Below are 15,297 nucleotides of genomic sequence, written 5' to 3' on the forward strand. Positions count from 1 at the left end.
TCTCCTTTTTTCCTCCCATCCCTCCTCATGCTTTTCATTGCTTCTTCCTTTGCTTTTCTTTGTTCCCTGGGTTCTCAGTTGCTTTATTTTTTCTGTTTGCCATTTTTGCCATCGCAGCTCCTTGTTTCCACCTTACTTGCTATCATTTCTTGCCTTACCCCCCTTTCTCATGTCTCTTCTTCCTTCCTTTCTCTTTCTGTCTCCTGTGTCTTTCATTCCTTCCTTATTACCATTTTTTCTGTTGTCCATAATCATTCCACATGTAGTGTCAGTCCTATTGCCTGTGTGGGAGCTCAGGACCTTTCAAACATGTCTTGCTACCTAATGGAACGGATTGCTGTTGATACACATGCTGTAGTTCGGTGAATACAATTGGAGGGTTTCGAAGAAAGAAATTCTGACAAAGATACTCTGTTTTAAAAATGTGGCATGCACTTGTACTTGCTGCAGCACTTAATTGCTGTAAAACAGAAGGTTGTTGTCCATAGATAGAGGGGTGCAAACATTGCTCCATACTACCACCAATAGCAGCATCTTAATCCTGTGAGACCACAATCCCTCTTTATATTCCTCCGTGCTCCACCTGTCATGAATTTCTCCTGTGCCAGCTGTTGATTACTCTTTCAGGAAGAGCCATGTCTGCTTTCTGGAGCTTGGAAAAAGTACCTTATTCACTAAATTCTTAATATGACAGTTAAGTAATTCTGCTGATCTGTTTTTTTGTTTTTTTTTAAATCCTGCCATGCTGCAGTCTATGGGTCCTAGTCACAAAGGTAAATTTACACAAGAGAGAACCTACAATTTATAGTAATTTTGCTACTTTTGGCTGCTAACCATTTCTAAGTGTAAAGTTACTGCAAAGTCTAGACTTGCATCTGTCCCCATTAATTTAGGTGTGGGGCGTAATTTACAAGTGTAAAGTTACTACTGATAACTTCACTCTTAGATGGAGGTCTCCTCTTCTGGGGTTGCGATCTCCCTACGATAAAGTAAAGGAACATTTTTTAAAGTTTCCTAAAATTTAAAAAATGTCAGTAAAATTATTTTTATGTTGCATGTTAAAATCCTTCAGCATTAACTTAGTTTTAAACTAAATAATTTAAATGTATTCATAATTTATTAAAAATGCTCACCTAAAGGTAAATATTTAGATGTATTTATTACATATTAACAATAAAAAGTTATGTAGAATTAATTTCATTAAATGTAATTCATTTTTAAAATAGTTTTGTTTTCTAATTAAAACATTGAAATATTTAGCAATAACTTATTTTTCATATGCACGTTTGGAAGTAATAAATTCTATTAAAATTAATTTAAAAGTAGAAATACATCCATTTATTTTAACTTAATTTCCTATGAGGTTAAGGTCCTGTTTACATTATTTTCTATGTTCCAGTACCCTGTGTTTAACTGTGTGGCGCTGAAGTACATTTAGGACTGTGTATGGTCCTTTTTGACTGTCGTTACAGTAGAAGTTCAGTTTGTGAAAAGCAATGGGCTTACTCATGTGTGGGTGGGTGTATGTCCCTCCCTAAGCCCATTATTATTCCTTTCTCAATCCCTCCTACTTTGTGGTAAGTATTCCCCATTTTCCAGCAACGCCCACCCTTCCCACATTTACTACTAAAATGTAGGTGTATGTGTGCTGCTACGTCGGGCCGGGAGATTTCTGCATAGAAAAGATGGGTGTTGCAAAGATGGAGACCTCCGCTTGGAGGTTAGTGAGCAGTTTGTAGTATGTGAGTAGTACTATTGTGGTACTACTAAATGTACTACAAAATGTGGTTTGTGACTGGTCCCCTTTGTCTTTCAACAAGTTTTAATCTATCAGCACCACGTAAGTATCGAAAAATAAATATTTACACATCATTTATTCCCCTCAACATAATGTGCATATTCATTAGTTTTTCTGGTGGACTTGTGCAATCTGTAGCAGGTTAGTGACATGTGGACCATATTAGCCCGTTTTGACTAGTGCACAAAAATGTTGATGTTGAACCTTGTTGTAGCTGCGAAGAAACTTAAGTAATACATTTTCTCAGAATGTGCATGTAAAATTAAAGTACTTTCTATAAATGTATTAAATGAACAAGTGCCAGTGCATCAACTTCTATTTTCCACAGCAAGTAATACTAATGTGCGTGTGCCCTAAAAATGAATGTAAACACTCTGAGAAGTAGATTGTACTTTCCCAGTTTTTTTCTTTTTAACTGAGATTTAAATTGTTTACGTTGTTTTCATCAGGAAATGTACTAAAGAGGGGTGTTCTAATAAAGCTGATACTCAGAATCCTGTATGTCAACCCAGCACTGTTGGAATCCGTGAGTATTTTCCTAGATGGCAACAAAATAATCATAAATGTGTTTTTTGTTTATTAATTCATTTATAGACAACTGATAGGTTTTATGTAATTCGTTAAGTAATAACAGCTCAGTTTAAGGTTCTATAGACCCTCCACCAACATCACAGTGAACTTGATGGACTGTTACCCACAAATCAACTGCACATTATCTGGGGATAGTGTGTGCTGTGCAACTATCAGCCCTCTAAGACTTGTAAGATTATTTTTTTTTCAGAGAGCTCCAAAACTCCTTTTACCAGGAATGTTCACATGCAAGAATTCACACTAGATCTATTTGAAGTTATTAAAATCATCATCCTATTCTAGTGCAGATAATGTGTATTTATGTATCTTTGAAAACAAACAATATAGTGGTAATTAAAACCATTAATAAGCACATTATTTAAAAAAATTGCAGCATTGTAACAGAAGTTCATTGCATGAAATAATGGAACCAGTCTGTTTACCAGCCCAGTCTTCGTTCACTAACCCCTCCCTTCTATCCATCATCATCAATATTAATCTTAATAATGCCATAATGATATAAAGTATATTTACATGTAATAAACAAAAAGTCCAACATTTAGAAAATAAAACAAGTCACTATTCTCATATACTAATCAGAAAGCAAAGCAAATATTCTTTAGTCTTTGGGCTTTTGAGCATATTCCTTAATCTTCAAGCATTCAGTATAACATTTATGACATCCGGACAAATCACATCAGAGCAAAGTTCTTGGACGTGCAGAAATATTGGTCCACAATACCTCAAGTTTAACATGCCTCATATCAGTAACAGGTAGTATTTCCTTGCGGCTGTATAAAAGGTACAAAACAACATGGAATGTAACATGCCTATTGGGAGGACACATTATTACAGGGGCAACATGGAAACTCCACAAACAACAAAAAGTGACTAAAAGTGCACAGTTTTAACTCTAGAGCAGGTTAGATAGAATATATGTTGAGAATTAATTCAAGTATATGCAATTCCATCATCCATGGAATCTAAATCGTTATATGTGCACTCACTCTCAGTTTATTTTCACTCAAACAGTCTGAGATTCCCCAAGTGCCTAAAAAAGGTCCATTATAGAATTCTTTTAAAGGCGTTACTGGAATTTGGAATATTAAATACTTCCATAATGCTCAACTGGGAACAAAACTTTTTGATGTGCGATATCAATGGAGTCTGTAGTGGATAATCCAGGACTAGACAATCTTGCAGTAGTAAGGTAGAGAAGGCCGCCTCCATTTTGAACCAAATATATACCTACTAAAAGAAAGACGTAATTCAATTAAGCTATCTAAGTAATGAAAATCCCAATTCATCATGCCAAATATAGGTGGACTAGTTATGTGAAACATCAAGTAAACTACGTGAAACCAATTTTCTAACTTTTGTAAGGTACTCTCTTACTACCCTCAAAGGCCTACTCCGTAGGTTGCAAAAGATAAATTTACATTTTGTTAACACTAATCCCTGATGAGTTGCACACCAAGTTTAGTGGCAAACCTAAAGCGGGCCTCTATAGCTCTTTTGAATTGTTGCAACCTAACAGTAGATAGATGTCCCATATTTAAAGACTAGTATAAGGGTATCCCCAAATCTGCAAAAGTTTGGATGCTTCTCACAGATGTATTATGCTATCTCTTTTGTGGCTTTTGGCCCACAAATCATCTTGTATGATTTAGTTAAATTTTTCTATAGGTCTAAGTACGCCATAAAGTCAGTGAATGCATCAAATAATCTATGTAAACCGTTGGCTGTATTGGGTATCAAGATTGCGTTGTCCTCATATACTAGTACTGGTATGTGCACCCACCTGTGGCATATCCTAGTCGTTTGTCAGTAAACTCTCCCGACCGCTTATATACAGAATAAATAAAAAGGGTGTGTCCGGATACTCCCCTATTGATTTTAAATGAGTTTGCAGTCTTCATTTGATCCAAACAAAATATAGCCAAGATTTCCAAGTGCATCTGTTTCAGAAAATCGATAATTGCCTGAAGTTTAGACCGACTTAGAGTCAAATGCACAGCTCAGTTCCATAAAAGCTAGATGAAGCAAGCCTTTTTTTGCCATTGTATATTTAGAAATGAGGCAATATAAATTCAGGGACTGGTCAACTGTGCCTAGACCTTGTCTGACACCGAACTGTACCTGCCAATAGTATTTAATTTTGTTCGGCTCACACCTCCAGTTTGGTTAGCACAATTCTCCCCATGACTTTCACGATGCAATCCAAAAGTGATATGCAATAACATTTTGAGTCATTGCGGCCACCTGTCTCAAGTATCGGCACAATAACAGATTACGCTCAAGGTGGGAGAAGAGCGCTGTTGACCACAGCTCTAAGAGAGTAAATTATAATGGAAGCCCATTATTCTGAGTTATTCTTGTACCCATCCATTGGCACACCATCTGGGCCTGAAGCTTCCCCACTAAGACTCTCAGATTACCAAGATGGCTTCTGCAACCTCAAAGGCAACAAATGATTGAAGGTTTTGAGTCAAAGAAGGTTCCCTGATGACCTTTAATTGAGAGCAGGGAGGTTGGGGTGAAGAGTATACAGTGATAAAATGTTCCACCCAACAAGTAGCAGAGATCAACACATCGACTTTTGAGGCAGGAAGATTAAAAAAGAATGGTTATTTAATGACCTTCCAAAAAGCTACTATGTCAGGTTGAGCTGGCCGCAACCAGTGCCCCTCACGCGTCTTCACTAATAATAGTCTTACTTTTCTGAAGGGCTTCTGTATAGTGGCACCTCCAATCCTTAACCCCTCTGTATAAATTTGCAGAAAAGATTTAAATGCTAGCATTAGGTTAGAATGGGCCTGGTAAGAATTGGAGTCAAACCACCTACAAGGCTTGACCACGAATGATTATAACTTAACCATCAAGAAGGACTCAAGGATATCATAAATGGAATCATAGCAGTGCTCAATTGACTTAACCTCTGCCGTCTCGTCCAAGCACGTCCTACGTGCTCCCACATTCAAGGCATACTGATAGCAGAGTAATCGAGTTGGGGTTAACTTTAGACCACTCAATCCTAACTTTAATTATTCAAAATTTGACCTCCAGTGGTTTCTCAATGTACATTTTCAAGCTTTACCCTACTTGAAGACTCAATAGTAAGAGGTTATATTCTCCAGCACAATTGGGATCGACCAAAAAGCTGGATATAAAAGGTAACAGATCCTCTGAGAATAAAAGTTAAGAAATCATGTTAGCAGAACTCCTACCAGTAAATGTATTGTCTAACAAATGAACTAGAGGGCCAGTCTCGCATGAAAAGGCGTGGTTGTAGCTCATCACAATGTTAAGGGCCTCTCCTCCGAGATTGTGAAGAAATCTGATTGTGTGTCCCCATGCATAGTAGTAAACAGGCAACTTTATCACTATAATATGTACATAAACCAATATTTAAATCACCTGCCTAGATGAAAGAAATGCGATAAGCTTTCCCAATTATGTATTTAACAATACGCTCTAGTATTTGGGATGTGTGTTTTTGAAATCCGAAATATAGTTATAGAAATGAATAATCAAAATGTTAAAGGCTGCCTCAAATTGCATGTGTAACAATTTCTACAAATCTGAGTCAATATGTATGGCTAAACAGCATTTTTCCGGCAGAGAGCCAACACCAAGAGGGCAAGCCACCTTTGGCCCAGCCTGCTCTCAATTGGGTGGCTAGGGTATGAAGGTAAAAATACCCATCAATCTGAAATTATCTATGGTTTCAAGTTTCTTGAACACAAATAAGTTCAAACTGTTTTATATATCTAAGCTAATCTTTGTTGTTCAATTTACTACTGATGCCCGCAAAATTCTAGGATACCAAATTAAAATTAGCATTTAAAGATGGGGCCTGGCCTTTACCGTGGAAAATATTACTATGTGTATCCGTATCGGACAAACACAAATGCGTTGTCCGACTGTCCAGACAGAGTTTAACCTGATTGAAAATTATGCAGTCAGTCATTTTCCTCAAGTGAAGCAAGCTGCAAATGAATTAGAAGTAGCTATGTTAAAAACTGGTTTACGAATATGGAAACCCCTTCTTGGTGATGATAATGATCTTACAGTAGGACACAAAATTGTAAAAATGTCCCAGTGCAGGGCCCTTATCCTTTTATGGTCAATGATCCCAAAGTTGTGTAAAATATTACCTGAAGTTGAGCAAGAATGCTACCACCTATACAAGATTTGGACATTATCCACCCACAATACCCTTCTAACCAGAATTATACCATCATAGCATTGCTACAAGGGCCCTAAATATTTTCAGAACCAGTGAGTCCTTTTATTTTCAACTTCCTTCCATTCCTGTTTGTGATTACTATGCATAGGATTCAGGTCTTTAGCACCACAACATAAAGGGTGGCTTCTGTGGATGATTGTAAAGGAACACAGGGAACCTTTGTGACTGTCATTTTGATCGGATCTATGCAAAGTTTGATTGCCATGTTCGCAGTCCTGAAAATGAGTCCGCACTCCAAGGGGGTTAAGACGAGGTGAAACCTTATTAGACAAATAAGGATGGCCATCATAGTGCACAGAAACTTTCTCTACCACTTTCCAGATAAAGCTGACTCTGAGTTTAGACCTCACCTACTCTCAACAGTGTCCGTAAAATTGGACTGCTTTTCTTCTAAAAAGTCTAACTTTACCATCAAAGAAACCTAGACATGAGAGAGGGAGAGAGAGACGGCGAGAGAGAAAAAATACACACACACACACTCTGAGGTGTGGTGCAAAAAAAAGATAAAGATGATCCCAAAAGGGATTAAAAAGCAAAAAACTGATTTGAGCACAACTATTTAGACACACAGCAGCAGCTTCTGATTTTTATTTTCTTGTTTTACTGAGTTCGTATCTTTAAGAAAACTGATGGAAACATCCAAAATTGCAGCAGTGGAGAGAGAATTCACGAATGGAGACAATGGTGCTTTTCAAGTCTCGCTTGTAACAGGAAAATTTTAGATGTTTTTAGTTAATTGCAGTAATATTGATAGTCACCAACAGTTGATGACAATGATAAACCCAGGATGCGACTGGAGGTATTGAAATTGTAGATGAGTACAGCATAATAGGCAGAGTCAAAGATGCATTTGCAGCTGTTGGTACACTTCATGAAGTCACCTGAATGTGTCTGAAAATAGTGAAAATGTTGGTCCTGTGCATTTTGGCACACGATAAGTCAATACATAGGATGCAGGCGGGGTAAACTTGATATGCATGCTCTACATTAGATTGCACACTTCCATTTTTCCACAGCGTAGACTCATTCTTCCTCCGGGAGAGTGACCATCGACCATAGGAGTTACTCTTTCAGGCAATTGCAGCAGCATTTGAACACCTACCACGGGGTTCCCACTTCAACTATACAATTAATTTCAAAATAATTAAATCCTCACTAGCAAACACAGGGGGAAGTACTCCAGGCGGCAAATGACTTGCCACAGGACTACAATGGGCGTGTAAACCATCCTGTCAGCAAATGGGTAACTTTCACCATGAAGCACATTTTCTTCAACAATCTAATACAGACTGCTCCACAAAGCGAGAGAAGTAGGATGGGTACCCAGCACACAGCAAAACCAACTAATAACAGTGAAAAAATCAATTAAAACCGTCGGAATGCAGAGGCACAATCCCGGAGATCTACCCCTCAGCTCCTCGTTGCGACAGCAAGAACTATGCTTAAAATCAGAAGTGGCCCGTCAAGAGATTTAGGGAAGATGAGTTCTGGGCTACACTGCTTCATGGCTTTAAATCCCAAAACAGCACGTGCTTTTAGGCAGTGGTGCACAAAGCAATGCACCCGCTACACCGAGGAGTGACATTGCACATCTCTGAGGAGACCGCGATACACTTCCCGAAATCCCACTTCCACCTGCAAACCAGGAACGCCCTGGAGAGCACAACAACAGTTCCAAGCGCAACCAAAGACCTATAGAATAACCATTCTACCAACACTAAAGCCCAATACCAGGTACCAGACAGGCCGTCTCACTTAGCCACAATTAAACACCAAATCCCCAAGGGCAGGAGAGCGGGAGCACCAGGACCAAATGGGATTCGACCAGCCCCTTTCAAACAAGTCATTGACTTTTGGGCAGACACTCTAGACACACTTTTTTGTGAAACCAGGCAGCTGGGTGAACTCCCCGCCTCCTGGAAGGGTTCTGTCATTTCTCCAACGTAGAAATCGGGTGATAAAACCTCTACGAACAACTACTGCCTCATTGCCATGCTTGACATTGAGGCAAAACACTTTGCCGGAACTCTACTAGCTGAGCTGCAGGATTGGGCTACGGAGCCATGTCCCAACTCATTGACTTGGCTAGCTAAACCAAACAGGCGTTTCATCTCTGCTTCATATACTTCAGGGCTGCATTTGATAACCTAGATAGAGCCTGGCTCTGGAAGAAATTAGCAAGCTGGAAAATCCCGCAAGCTCTCTTGGACATGCTAATACATCTCTATACAGGTACCTGGATGCAGATAAAACTGGGTGATGACACACATCTCTCAAGGCGCATTCCTACCAACAAAGGGCTTTAACAAGGCTGCGTACTTGCCCCAACCCGGTTCAATCCAAACCCTAATCTCCATGTACATTCCCCAAGAATGGGTGGCACAGCCTTATCCAGCATCTTATACGCAGATTATGTGGTTCTAGTCCGCCACACTCATGTAGGCATGCAACACCTTCTGAATGCACTACAGGGTTATGCGGCAGGCAACTCACTAGAAGTTAACTTTGAAAAAACGAAAACTAGGTCTATAACGAGCATTGGAATTGCAATAGGTCTCGCCTTTAAGTTAAAGCAACTTGGTTTGCTAATGGTATTGTTTTATATATTTGTATGTATTAGTGTATGTTTGTGATATGTAGTTATTTTATGCTTTAAAATTGTATTTGTGAGCTGTGTAGTAGTGTAAAGCATAGTTTAGTAGGAGAGGAGCAGTGTTTAGGATTTGGGAAGGAGAACGATTAGAAGGTTATTTTAGGTCAAGTCTACCCCAAACTAGGAGGGGCTATCTGGTTGTTTATAAGGTTGTGCATTCTTCATGTCACCGCAGTAATGTTCCGAAATTGGAAAAAAAAAAGAAACCTGTATAATTATGCCTGTGCGCGCCATCAATGCTGCTGACACCCACGTCTACTTTCACCAGACATGAAAATCTACGTCACGGGAGGGTGAAAGAAGAGTTTAGATAACTGTGCCACAAGCCCTCAAGAAGCAGCATAGTGCCGCCTGTTGATTAATCATACAAGTGAAATACCATAGGTGCTAATTTAAAAGTGCTAAAACATTCAGCATTTCATGGTTTCCGATAATGATGTCCCAGCAGTCAATGCTTGAATTCAAGCAGGGCCGGCTTTAGCTCTGGTGGCGCCCAGTGCGACCATGTTTTTTGGTGCCCCCCCATTGACCATCTTCACCACGGATTCCCTCCCCAACACCCTTTAACAGTCTCCATAACCACTCTCTCAGATGCATTTAATTAATTTTATAGCGTCACTCATAAAAGTGAAGGGTGTCAGAGCACTTTACATACATAACACACACATTACAGAGAGACTATCAATCATATGTGTGTAAGTCAGTGTATAGGAAATGTTACATTAGACAGGACAACAAGGGGTGGATTCACATATTATCCATATAGGTGGTCATTATAGTTGAAGAGTACAAACTGAATTTAAAATGTCTCTTTAATAACAAGAACTGATTTGTACCCAAATGAATCTTTTTTGCAACATTAGAATAATGAAAATCTGGGGGGAAAATCCATACGCTCTAATCTATACCTTGAAGTCTGCACGCAGTTCTTTGACAGTTAATAGCTCACTGTAAACTGCAACTAACAAAAGGAAGTCTCCGACAAAAGCAGTAACACACTCACCTTTTACATTACATTCACTTTGTGATGTGCATGGTACATGTTCTTTGCAGCAAGCATGTTAACCCTCTGCGCTACCTTACCATGAATCAAAACTTCCACGAGTTAAAACTTCTACTAGACAAAACTCCGATATCGCCTAGAAGAACATTAATCACCGGAGTTTTCTTGGCATATTAATTGTTGCCTGAAAATTGCTGGAGGCCAGTAACGCGGCAGCAGGTGCTTTTAAGAACAATATAAACTAGCAAACAGGCGCCCCCATGCGAAGTCAGCACCCGGTGCGGTGGCACCAGTCGCACCGCCCTAGAGCTGGCCCTGAATTCAAGCTAGGCTTTACTACAGAAAAGGTGCAGCTTTTGAGCCAGCATGAAAAATGCTCACTAGCCTGAAGAAATAGAAGCATGCTCCCATCTCGCTGCTGGGCGGACTCCCAGTCATGAAGAGTTATGTTAAACACCTCTGTGATCGTACATATGGCAATATGCCCAATTCACTTGACAAGGTCTGGCACATTTAGTTGAGCCCTTGCCCCAAGTTACCTTATAGCAAGCCATTTGGCGCATCTTCAAGCACTGTCAGGAAATGAATGTGTCCTTGTGTAACGTAACTGTGCTCATGTAAAGCGCTCCTATAACTTTGGCTCGAGTTTGCGCTATATAAATCTGCAAAAAAAAAGTGGCTAAAGCTATCTCGGAACCGGCGATCAGGCTTAGGAACTCTCTCTTTTTTGCAGTTTTATGTAGCGTGAACTCGACACAAAGATATTGGAGTGCATTACACGAGCACTAGGTACGTTACACAAGGTGACACATTTGTTTGTTGGTAGGCACGGGAAGATTAAGTGATTTGCCCTGAATCACAGGAAGCTGAGTGGACGCCGAGGCTCGAACCTGGTTCCCCAGCTCAATTCGAAGTCAGCAGCTCTGGCCGTACGTCCACATCATCTCCCTGATCTAATCATATTTAAAAATGCAGGCAGTTCCTGTTAGCACATTTTACTTGCAACGAAATACAACACCCCCTCAGCCACACCCATGACACAGGAGCCCACTCAACGAAGCCTCAGTACCGAAGAGCAGCACTTACCGGACTGTAAACAGTGTGAGGGAGGTGGCTGATCCTGAGCCATGCTATGCTTCTGAGGAGACGCCTAATCCACGAGCACCGCCCCCTGCTCTGTGGGAGCGTGCCATAACACAGGCCTGTTCCAGAGGGACGGGTCTGGGGAAACACGCTTGGCATAGCAAAGAGTGTAGCAGAGCAAAGGGCCATTAGAAAAGGGGGAGGGACAAACGATAAATGTCGCTCGTGCGAAAGTGGGTGATAGCATAGTTAAGAAGGAGGTTATTTTAGGCAATACGCGCAAGCAACAGTAGCGCTTAAAAATAAAAAAAAGAACGTATGCAGAAGCAAGTAAAAGAAGGCGGACCCCATATTGAAAGTGAAAGCGTGGCGCCTTGTCTCAGCTGCGCTTTAAAAATGAAAGTGGGCATGCGCGAAACTGAACCCTCCCACGTCACGCCAAACAAAGATGGCGTCGGCCTGTCAAAGGGCTGTACTAAGAGGGCAAGGTGGTAACAAGTAAGCCCAATTGCCAATCACGTGCCAGCGTTTAACATAAACGCTGATGCAAGCCAATTAAAAAGAAGGGTGTGGCTTAAAGCACCCTTCTCAAACAATATTGATTACAAAAGCCCTCGCAGAGCGAGCAGCGCGCATGCGCTGCAACGTCAGGCGAGACCTAAAAAGGGACAAGAAAAGATCACATGTCTGGCATCTGGGAAATGTTGAAGTTCAGAGTGCGGCCAACTATAAATACCTAGGCATGATTATCGATAATGGCGGTCAGTTTGCCAGTCAGCTCGAAACTTTCAGAACAAAAGAACTGGCCTTAGCAACAACCCTGAGGCAGCTCAAATCTTAGCCGACAGGCCCAAGTCTCTCCCCTCAAACCCAGGTCACACAATCCAAAGTCTTACCCACCGTCTCATATGGAAGCGAATATTCGCCAAATTCCAAGGCAAACGTGAGTTTTCAAGTTAAGTAACAATGTGACAATAGTAACTGAATAAGTATAACAACATTAATCCACAGCACAAAGCAAGTTTCTTAGAATCTTCCGTCTTTAATTATTTTGATGATTCCTTTTGTTTATTCAATCATGTGACTGTACGAAAAGCCCAAAGCCAACACTTGTTTCGTCGCCTCTTGTTCTATGTACATGTGACTTTTTCAAGGCTAAGTAAGAGATAGACCACAGTCACTGTGCATTTCTTAGGTATTCATCGGCTCTACGACATTGCACCTATTTGCCTCCATCGTGACTTGTTAAGCATCAGTGAATTAGGCGCCAATTTAATTCCAACACAATTCCAAAACCAGCTAACCGACTTCATATTTAAAACATGATTTCTTCACCCTAATATTCATCCAACGATTAGCAATGAACATTCCTTATTGCTGCGACATATGAGGTACTTATGCACCTGATGTGTTGTGTCCGGTTATATCTGTGTCTTTTCACATCTACTAACACTTTCCACAATAAAACCACCATTCAACCAACAACTTAATAGATCAAAGTGAGTGCCCTGCCACCCACACGTGCAGAAAATGATAGCATATATTGAACACAGACCTTAATTAGCTTCTCTTTGCACGGCTAAACGTAATCACAAGGAGGGAGAGAGAGAATTCCCAATTAGTATTCGCCCTGTTATGTAGTGTAAGAATGAGCAAATCTGCAAGGCCTCTAATTAGTCTCCAAAAAGATACCTACTTCACGTGTGGTGATGTTGCCGATCCACACGATCCTCCGGCGTGGGTATATATCGATCTAGGGAGTCGTGAGTTTCAGCGCGCTTGATCCGGTATCTTGTATCCCAAACTATAATAAACATAAAAAAATATCGCTAATATCTATGCAAACACTGATCTCTCAGTCTATGACTCCTACTATACCCATTGTAGGGCGTCTCAGTAAATGCGCAATCAGTTCTTTTGAACTCTGACCCGTATCACGTGATACGGTCAGAATTCAAAAGAACTGATTGCGCATTCAATTAGCCTCGTACTCGAGGACGCCGGAGTGAGGGGGCACTGATGCAGCAAGATTTTGGACTAACATTGCGGTAAGAGTGGGAGCGCGGAATTTAAAGTTAGTAATCCCCGTTTTCAGAATTTGGAGGGATGGACTTTTGGATTATAACCCATTTTGGTGTTTTGAGATTATAATTTGAGCAGGCGCTTGAATGATTGGGGGTAGTCCTAGCAGACTTTAGAAACATAACTACAGCGTGTCTAAGCGGGGAACCAATCTAGTGAGAATAGAGAAGGGAATATACTACATAATAAAATCCTTTTGAGAGTAAACGGGTAGTGGTTAAACAATTCATGCTTATGGCATATGTACTATGCACAAATATGGATCTAGTGCCTAATGGGATGATATAATATCTCTGGGCTATGTAGTAATGACTAAACTATAAAGTTATCCAGTATTAGGGTATCTTTCATAGATTCACATGCCTGAATCATTCCCCGTCGTCGGGAATGGGAGTCACCGGTAAATAACAAAGTAATGTCCAGAAGACATAAGACAGTCATAGGCCTCAGAGGCCTTAGCTTAGTAAGCTATCCACGTCCTTATGTAAAAAGGACCAAATTTTGGCCAGAGCCAATCAGCTAACACCACCCTCTAGAACCTTCCTGGTAGGAGCTCTAGTCCCTCAGATTTTCTACCGCACGTCGTGCTAAGGGAGTCTCCACTGAGCTCTGCTCATTTCTTTGGATTTGACAGCATTTCTCTCAACATTCTGGATTTTCAGCATGGCTGATACACCTAAGAAGGGTTTATTCAGGCCCTGCGCCTCTTGTGGAAAAAAGAGGCTACATATCGAGACGACGACACCGTCGACGAGAGCTTCATCATCGTCGACGACAACATCGTCGACGAAGACACCGTCGACGACGAAGACACCGTCGACGACGAAGACACCGTCGACGACGAAGACACCGTCGACGAGAATATCACCGACGACGCCGTCGTCGACGTCATCGTCGACGTCATCGTCGACGAGGAGACCGTCTTCATCATCCTCGTCGTTGACGACGACCCCGACGACGATCCCGTCGACGGCATTGATACCTGTAACGTCGGTTACAGCTATACCATCGAGCCCCTTGAGGAGTGTGGACTCGGACGACCAGAGTACATTTGTGCATGTACAAATAACCAAGCGTGCATTGACTCCGGCCCTCACTTCGCCCAGTAAGGTCTCAACCTTGCCTCCCACTCGCCTCTTTGAAGAGGAGGATTCGGACGACGCTAGTCTCTTTCCTGCGGCGACTAGTCCATCACAACTCCATGTGAAGTACCAGGATGTCTCGGATTACGAAGACAATCCCCAGGATTATGAGGAGGTTCCTCATCGAGAATACATGCCGCCTCCACCTTCCATGGTGTGTCTACCGGCAACCTTGGTCACAGACCTTCAGCTCTTAATAACGGACTATAAGCAGCGTTTTCCGACTCCGGCACCTCCACCGATGCCTGCGGGGCCTTCCAAGGAGGAGGCTACACGGCCACGACCGCCTCCACTGCGTTTGGAGAGGACGGCACCTCCGCCTCGGCCCGCCACGGACGAGGAGGAGGAGGAGGAGGAGGAGGAACCTGAGGAAGGAGAACTCCAGGACGTTCAATCCCAACAAGATGAATGGGACGATTACATCCTTCCGGCTCCTGTTTCGCCTGTCCCTACCACAGCCGACTCACCGCCCGACGACATCGGCGGTTTCCACAACATCATTGAAAGGGCGGCCCAGCGCTTCCAAATCCCGATGCCTTCGCATCAACAGGACTGTTTCTTATATGACTTTAAGGAACCCTTCAAGAAGACCGTCCGGGCAATTCCGATAATAGATTATATTTGGGACCAGGGCATAAAGATAATGCAGAACCCTTCATCAATGCCACCGGTTCTACCACGCCTGGACAAGAAGTATAAAGCTCCGGACACTGCTCC

At 41.6% G+C, this 15,297-nt stretch overlaps 1 protein-coding gene across 1 annotated transcript in view; it reads left to right on the forward strand.

Moving 5' to 3' along the window:
* Window positions 1-15,297, forward strand: part of LOC146796670 (uncharacterized) — a 440,337-nt gene that overhangs the window by 295,751 nt on the left and 129,289 nt on the right. The window contains exon 13 of the mRNA XM_085629345.1: window positions 2,248-2,324. Coding sequence (XP_085485471.1) covers window positions 2,248-2,324 — 77 coding nt within the window. The remainder of the gene's footprint in view (window positions 1-2,247; window positions 2,325-15,297) is intronic.

This window comes from Triturus cristatus, chromosome 10, assembly GCF_964204655.1.
Source record: "Triturus cristatus chromosome 10, aTriCri1.1, whole genome shotgun sequence".
NCBI lineage: Eukaryota > Metazoa > Chordata > Amphibia > Caudata > Salamandridae > Triturus > Triturus cristatus.